The sequence below is a fragment of the Rhinopithecus bieti genome, unplaced genomic scaffold, assembly GCF_001698545.2.
Source record: "Rhinopithecus bieti isolate Rb0 unplaced genomic scaffold, ASM169854v2 scaffold_34968, whole genome shotgun sequence".
NCBI lineage: Eukaryota > Metazoa > Chordata > Mammalia > Primates > Cercopithecidae > Rhinopithecus > Rhinopithecus bieti.
Window position 1 is genome coordinate 555,833 of NW_016814942.1, and position 8,131 is coordinate 563,963.

Here is an 8,131-nt window from a genome sequence, read left to right on the forward strand (position 1 = left end):
GGGCGACAGAGCCAGACTCCGTCTCAAAAAAAAAAATATATATATATATATATATTCATTGAAAAAAATCAGCATATTAAGTGGACCTGTGTAGTTCAAACCCATATAATTCAAGGTCAACTGTAATATCTAGTGTAGGTGTGCAGTAGGCGGTAGCATCTAGGTTTGTGGAGGTACAATCTATGATGCTCACACGTTGGCAACAGTGCCTAATGATGCATTTCCAGAATGGTCCCCTCCATGAAGTGATTCCTGACTGAATTTGTGTTTTTGGGTCTGAAGTGAGCCTTTTTTTTTTTTTTTTTTTTTTTAATACATAAATAGAGATGGTCTTGCTATGTTGCCTAGGCTGGTCTCGAACTCCTGGGTTCAAGCCATCCTCCCACCTCAGTCTCCAAAAGTGCTGGGATTACAGGCATGAGTCACCACTCCCAGCCAGTACTTGGATTCTTTCTTGTCATAGAAAGTTCAGGAGGCCAGATATGGTGGCTCACGCCGGTAATCCCAGGACTTTGGGAGGCCAAGGCGGGCGGATCACCTGAGGTCAGGAGTTCGAGACCAGCCTGACTAATATTGTGAAACTCCATCTCTACTAAAAATACAAAAATTAGCCAGGTGTGGTGCCGCATGCCTGTAGTCCCAGCTACTCAGGAGGCTGAGGCAGGAGAATTGCTTGTTCCTGGGAGGCGGAGGTTACAGTGAACCAAGATCACGCCACTGCACTCTAGCCTGGGCAACAGAGCAAGACTCCATCTCGAGGGGAAAAAGAAAAGTTCAAGAGATGGATAATGATAAGCACAATAATTACCACAGTTTTGCACAATCACCTTTTCACCTCTCCCTTCTTAGCAGCAATTTCATAATTTCAGGGAGGGCCAGCGTATGGCCTGGTCTCTCATTTTCTTACCAAACCTACAGGGATTGGGGGGTGGTCTCTTGTCATTGCATTCTGCAGATGACAGTGACTGACAGCCACTATCTCATGTCGTGTGGCGCCCCACTGTGCAGCTATGCAGCCTGCACTGTGAGCAGAAACATCACCCCCTCACTCCAGCTGCACCAGCGCTCGACACACAGGTGCATGGAGGAGTCTGACGTGCCCTGTTGTGTGGCACCATCACCTGTGTTTGCAAGATGAGGACAGGACCCCAAGAGGGAAGGCAGCCTTCCCAGGTCAGGTGGCCAGCCTCTTGGACCTGCTTGTCCAACTCAGGGATGGTTGCTTGCTCAGTGCCTCCCTGGCCCCAAGGGCCTCAGAGATTCTAGGTCAAGGAGAAAAGCTACTGAATGAAGATTCTTATGCTTACCAGGGCTATAGCCAGCAACTCTAGCCAGGGTAGAGGGTACCTAGGATTGGTTTGTCACTCAAGTGCCAAACCCTAGTGCTTAGATCCAGGTGCTTCTTCAACATGCACACACCCCAGCTCTGAGACACCCGGCAGGTGAAGAAGCTGCCCTGTGGCCTAGCTAGACAGAACAGGCCCCAAAATCTGAGGCCCAGGTTCAAGTCCCACTGATCTCCTCAGGGAGCATGGTAAACCTCACCCACCCACTCATGTGGTAGAGTGGGCCTGGGGGAAAGGGACTTTGGGCCTGCTCTAAGGCACTCAACCAGATGCTCAGACTTCAGCTCCTGCATCTCCCCCACTGGGCTCCCCCACATCCCTCAGTGCCTCGTAAACCGAGGAAGGACTAAGAGTGCAAATGTGGGCTATTCTTAGTGACAAAGCCCGAGTGTTGATGAGCTGGAAGGACCCAAGTCTTTTCCCTTCCCAGAGGACCCGCTGCACCCCTCTGCTCACCTTCTCCCCCCGGAAGCACCGTACCGCCCGAGGGATGGTGGTTTCTGTCGCCTGGATGGGGCCGTTGCAGCATCTTTCTATGTGTCAGTGTTACTGGTGCCTGCCAGGTTCCACAGCTAATGCCAAATTAAATGTCAGCTGCTCTGAGGATGGTTGGCTGCCTCCCCTGCAGGAGCGAAGGGAATCGCACAGCTGAGTCTTACGCCAGACTCTGAATCTGTGCGCGCTTACACCTGGGGTCTGTTAGCAACGTGTCTTCTGAGAGCCAGCTTGTGAGTGTGTCCATGCATGCTGCCCACACTCCGTCTCAGCTCTCTTGTCTCCAGCTCTGCAAATTCCTGCCCTGTCACTCATTAGCTGTGTGAGTCCCCGAACCTCTGATTCCTGGGAATTCTGGTGTCCCACTCTGAAGCGGTGATGTAGACCCGCGAGAGGTCACAAGACATAAGATCGCGGGGGTCAACAGGCCAGCACACAGCATGGGCCCCAGGCTCCCGTTCCCGGTGGCACGACATCCGTCGAATTGGAGCCGTGTGCCTGGAGTGTCCTGAAGCATGAACTCAGCACACTCCGGTGAGAGCGAATCAGGGGTCACCTTCAGGCACTGAACTGCCCTGTGTTGGTTTCCAGTTCAGGACCTCAGGGCCTGGCTATGAGAAAGGGAAGCTGTGGGCTAGTGGGTCAGAGGCCTGTCGGAACCGCCCAGAAGAAGAGCCTGAAGGAGCAGCAGGGTAAGACTGGTGGGGACAAGGGGGACCGCATGGTCAGTCCCAAAAGAGGCATCCTCTACCCTCGGTGCATGATCCACAGGGTTCTGTGCTCGCCAAGCCTCCGCATTCAGGGACCCATGCCCAGTGGGGAGGGCTGGCCAGGCAGGCACTCCCCCTGCCCCAGTAGGTGCAAGCCACCCCCACTGCATTGAATGCCTCCAGGCTCCTGGGAGACCCATTGACCCTTGGGGCAGCCCCTTGATGTGATCCCTGGCCCAGCTTGCTGCTTCCGCTGTGCCCAGGGCTGGTCCATGGATAGCTCTATTGAGTTTTTTCCCCTTCTGTCCACAGTCCCTCTTGTGTCTACCAAGATGCTGGTCCAGCACAGGGCCCCTGAGGAACTGAGGCCCGCCCGTTTGGAGTGGCATGGTCGGTTTCGCTCTCACTGAGAGCTCAGGCACCTGCCTGTCAGTCCCCTGGGGTCAGCTCACTCTGACCCCTGCCTCCAGGCCCACAGCCCCGTCCATCACCCTTGGACTCTTCCTGGGGTCCGGGCCCTGGTCCCTCATTCCAGTGGGCCAAGAGCCTCCCGTGGCTCCCACACCGGGATTTAGAAACCCAGGTGGGACTCAGTACTTTGCCTGAATCCTTGCTCAGCCCGCCCCGGGGGGTCCAATGCCAGGTTCCCGTGGGGGGGCACACCTCCCACGGAGGTGGGGAGTGAGGGGCGGGCTCTGGCAGGCCACTGCGCGTGCCCTGGCTCACTGGCGATGTGCCTGCAAGATGCCAGCCAAGTACGACATGTCAGCAGCACAACGGCCATCGACAGTGCGCGCTGAAAAGCAGTGCGCAACACCAGCACGGCTACGACAGCGATGAGGAGGTAGACAGCGAGCTGGGCACCTGGGAGCACCAACTGCGGCGCATGGAGATGGACAAGACCAGGGGTGTGTGACGCGGCGGGGCGGGCTGGGCTGGGTGTGGTCCCCCTCACCTGCCCTGGAAGGTTACCTGGAGGTGTCCCACGTGGTCTTGAGCTGCCGTCCTGGTTCAGCCCCCAGCCTGCCCCCTGTGGCTGTGAGACCTGGAGTGAGAGGCTCAGTCTTTCTGGGTCCTAGTTTTCTCTGTGGTGAAAGGAGCGGTCCTGTCATCGTTAGGGTGGAGAGCCGCACAGGGTTCACTGAATGCTGGGCTGCCTGGCCGAGGCTCGGGCTGGGGTCATGGCCCAGCCACCTCCTTCCCCGGCTCCCACTGAGTCTCATACCTTTGCCTGGGAGCCACCAGGCCCACTCCCCTCCTTCCTGCTTCTCCCTCTTCTCACCTTTCTGCTTCTCTGAGCAGAATGGGCTGAGCAACTGACAAAGATGGGCCGGGGCAAGCACTTCATCGGAGACTTCCTGCCTCCAGATGAGCTGGAGAAGTTTATGGAGACCTTCAAGGCCCTGAAGGTGAGCCAGGAGGGGCCCCCAGCTCCAGCCTCTGCTATGTGCCAGTCCCTCCTATAGCCGCCTCACCCTGCAGGCACCCAGAGTAGCCTAGCTACCCTGGATCACAGCGGGAGCCAGGCTCTCTCGCTGCGGGAGGCATCTGTTAATGACAGGCGCCGTCTGTGTAGGGAATTAGCAAACAGCAGCTCAGCTGCCGCCTCAGAAACATTTGCTGGGGCTGTGGGGTAAATTCTGCTTCCAGTGGAGCCAATTAAGTGCAGTTTACAGGCAAAGTGTTTCTCCGGCAGAAGTCCCCACGGACTGGCCTCTCCAGAACCAGAGCTTAACATTCTGCCTCTGCTGCTGTTGGACTCCTGAGGGGAGAGGGCTGACACGGCACGTCCCCCATTATCTTTTTGAGGTTTTTTATGAAACTGTTCAGGGCCTGATAGCCTCATCAGCAAGGTGGTAACCTCGCTGTCCATCTTTTGTTAGGATCTTGTACAACAAATTGCTCTCAGGACATGAACACAGGGCTTCTCTTTGCCAATGAACCATTGCTCTATCTCAGGTGGATAAGGCCTGTGTAACTCTTGCTCTTGCCCTTTTGACTTGGCCACCAGGGAGCTTGGTGCACAGTGTGGCACTAAGGCCCAGGGGACCCTGAGAAGCAGGAGGAGCTTGGTCTGTTATCAACGAGTCTGATCTGGTGAGAGGGAGGCAGATGGGCCACTGGTCCCAGCACTGATTGAAACCAAAGGCAGAAGGTTGGATTTGGGGGCCATCACAGCCCCAGCCCTGTTAGGTGACAGCTGCCTCTTCACCTTGTAGGAGGGCCGCGAGCCTGACTACTCGGAGTACAAGGAGTTCAAGCTGACTGTGGAGAACATTGGCTACCAGATGCTGATGAAGATGGGCTGGAAAGAGGGCGAGGGGCTGGGTTCGGAGGGCCAGGGCATCAAGAACCCGGTGAACAAGTGAGTGTGGCCCTGTTGAAGGGCATGGCCATGAACTCGGGGTCCGTGGCTCCCCCACCACCTCCCCATTCCTACCCCTTTATGTCATCGCTTTTCCCTTGTGGCAAAATGATCACAGCACCCCACTGCACACCCCTTGTCAGGCACAAACCTGCAGTGCAGGAGGCTGTGTGGGCCGGGTCCTCCCCAGTCCCAGGGCCTCCTTCTGTCCCCTCATGAGTATCTCCAGGCCAGGTGGGGTGGGTGTGGGTACAGATGGGTCAGGCCCTGTCTGCCTTGTGAAGGGCCTCATTTGAATTCCCCATGAGTGCGAAACCAGTCCCAGTGATGGGCAGCTCTCCTCAGGTGTGAGTCTGGCCCCGAGTGCCCCCTTCGAGGCTGTCCTTGAGTAACCATCCTAATATCCCAAGAGCTACGACAGCCTTCACTGTGGGCACCTCCTTCCTGTGTGGGACCCTGGGGCCTGGACCCCCCCGGGGTCTCCCCTTCCTTCACCATTCAGGTTCAGGCTTCTCTCTGTGCAGATGCGTCCCAGCCCAGCCCTGCGCCCCAGGAGGCTGCCAAGAGCCCAGCTGTGCTCGGCCCCCCTGCCCAGAGTTCCCGCCCTAGGCCCCTTCTGACTGACACTGGCCCAGCCCCCTGCTCACATCATCTCCTCCCTGTAGGGGCACCACCACAGTGGACGGTGCCGGCTTCGGCATTGACCGCCCGGCCGAGCTCTCCAAGGAGGACGACGAGTACGAGGCCTTCCGCAAGAGGATGATGCTGGCCTACCGCTTCCGGCCCAACCCCCTGGTGCGCATGCCTGGCTGGGCTGCCTTTGCTCAGTTGACAGGAGAGGGTGGTGGTAGGAACAGAAGGTTCCCTTCCTTCCCCAGTCCAGCCAGTCTGGGTCTCACTAGCAAGCCCCCTACCAACCCCTGCATTCAAGCCCCGACCCGTCCCCCAGGCCTGCCCTGTCACCTCAAGGGTGCGAGCTCAGCTGCCCCCTGAAGGTTCCGGACAGGAGGAACTGCTGTCTTTAGCGCTAATCCCCTCCTCCTGTTTTGCCTTCCGCAGAACAACCCTAGACGGCCTTACTACTGAGTGTTCTGGAAATACATACTTTCTGAATGACCAACCGTCCCTGGACTGTGGAATGTTCCGGCCTGCATTTCTGCCCACCCCTCCCGTTGTCACGAGTGCCGTGCCGTGTAATAAAGTCCCAGTGCTCATCCACCACAGATGCCTGGTCCTGTTGCAGGAAGCCCCTCCTGTTAGCAGCAGGACCAGGCTGGGCACAGAGTACAAGATGCTGCCTCGGGGCTCTCCTTCTTGTCCTGTGGAGTCTCCATCCCTGCTTAGCTTGGTTTGCACTGGAGGGGAGGAAGGAAGAAAGCTGTTCTCAGCATAATAAAGCTGGAAGGCCAGGTGCGGTATCACGCCTGTAATCCCAGCACTTTGGGAGGCCAAGGCGGGCAGATCACCAGAGGTCAGGAGTTCGAGACCCACTTGGTCAACATGGTGAAACCCTGTCTCTACTAAAAATACAAAATTAGCTGGGCATGGTGGTGCACACCTGTAGTCTCAGCTACTCGGGAGGCTGAGGCAGGAGAATTGCTTGAACCTGGGAGGCAGTTGCAGTGAGCCGAGATTGCACCACTGTACTCCGGCCTGGGCGAGAGAGCGAGACTCTTGTCTCAATAATAATAATAATAATAATAATAATAATAAAGCTGGAGTAATAATAATAATAATAATAATAATAATAAAGCTGGAGACCTGGCCACTCCTGGGCTAAAGGAATGTCAGGAACCTCCCAGCCTAGCACTGTGCTGCAGGGGGAGGTTGGGGAGGGGTCTCCAGGCAGGGCCCCACCTTCCCTCATACCTGCAGGGTCAGGTGGCTTCTGGGCCCATATGTGTGCTCTCCTGGCAGATGGTGCTGGCAGGGCCCAGCACACAGGTGATGGCAGTGGCCCTTCAGGTCCCACCAGTGTTGTAGGCACACGAGTCCCTGGGGCTTGTGTCATTAGAGGATAGCCGTGTGGATGGATGAGCCATGCCAACATGTCGGACAGCTCCTGAAAGGAAGGGCCTCAGAGCCAGAGTTTTGGAGGCAGGAGGGTAGCCCCTTGGGCCACAGTGTGTGCCAAGACCCCCACATCTGCCCCAGGGCCAGAGCCCCACATTGGTGCCTGAGTCACCCTGGGATCTTGTTAAGCTGCAGCTGCTGAGTCAGCTGGTTGGGCAGGGCCCTGAGAATCTGCATTTCCATCTGCCTACCCCCCACCCCCCACACATACCCAGTGGGTGCTGCCCAGCCCCTGCAGGCACCAGGGGCTCCCTATTCACATGCTTGGTGTGGAGTCGGGCTCCTGGGCCAGCCTGTGTTCACACAGCCATTCAGCAAACACTGGGTTTTTGCTGTGTTTGTGTGGGGACCAGGTGGACAAGATCTGCTCCAGTCAGCCAGGCTGCTGGGGACGAGGTCTGAGGCTGCTACTGAGAGGAACCAGGGAGCCGTGGTGGGGCGGCCTGCAGAGTGTCTCAGTGGGGTCTGAGACCAGGGAGGTGCCAGAGGCAGTGGCAGAGCCAAGGCTGGGGTGACATGCCACCCTTTTTCCCCTCCTGACGCTGTGGCTGAGGCAGAGCAAGGAGTAACATTGGTGGGCTTGGCCTGGGTGCCCATACATGGGGGCTGCCCAGAAGGCAGTGGGCCAGGACCCTGAGCACAGCAGGGTAGCTCTCTGCAGCCAGTGGTTCAGGATACGGGGAATCCTGGGGCTTGGTCCCAGGCATTCAGCCGTCCAAGTTACTTCTCAGTTCTCAGCGACATGGAGGCTCACCAGGCTCAGGACATGGACTTTACCCCTTGGCAGGGGATGAGGCCTCCAAATGCTATGTGTGTGTGCAGGTGCATCCTGTACATGGGACAAGGCCAGGCCCCTAGGCTGAGCCAGGCACAGACACCCTGGCCCTGTGTGGAGAAGATGGGGTGGGGGTGGCAGGCAGGGCTGCCTGGAGGAGGGGATGCTGGGACACGCTTACAAGAAGGCTCATTTTGCAGACAGAAAGCAGGCCTGGGGGGTGTTGACTCTGCTAAAGTTAGGGAAAGTCCAGGGGAACCTGAACTTCACTCATGGGCAGTGGGCACCTGGGGAAGGTGGCTGAGTCAGACTTGTGGCCAGAAGACTCTCCTGTGGTGGCCCAGTTGAGAAAGACCTGTGACCCAGT

At 57.2% G+C, this 8,131-nt stretch overlaps 1 protein-coding gene across 1 annotated transcript in view; it reads left to right on the forward strand.

The window, feature by feature from the left end:
- Nucleotides 1–6,137, forward strand: part of SUGP1 (SURP and G-patch domain containing 1) — a 44,776-nt gene extending 38,639 nt beyond the window's left edge. The window contains 7 exon segments of the mRNA XM_017852662.1: nt 1,777–1,909; nt 2,433–2,565; nt 3,342–3,459; nt 3,854–3,960; nt 4,771–4,916; nt 5,582–5,711; nt 5,976–6,137. Coding sequence (XP_017708151.1) covers nt 1,777–1,909; nt 2,433–2,565; nt 3,342–3,459; nt 3,854–3,960; nt 4,771–4,916; nt 5,582–5,711; nt 5,976–6,002 — 794 coding nt within the window. The 3' untranslated portion in view covers nt 6,003–6,137.
- Nucleotides 6,138–8,131: the final 1,994 nt, after the last annotated feature.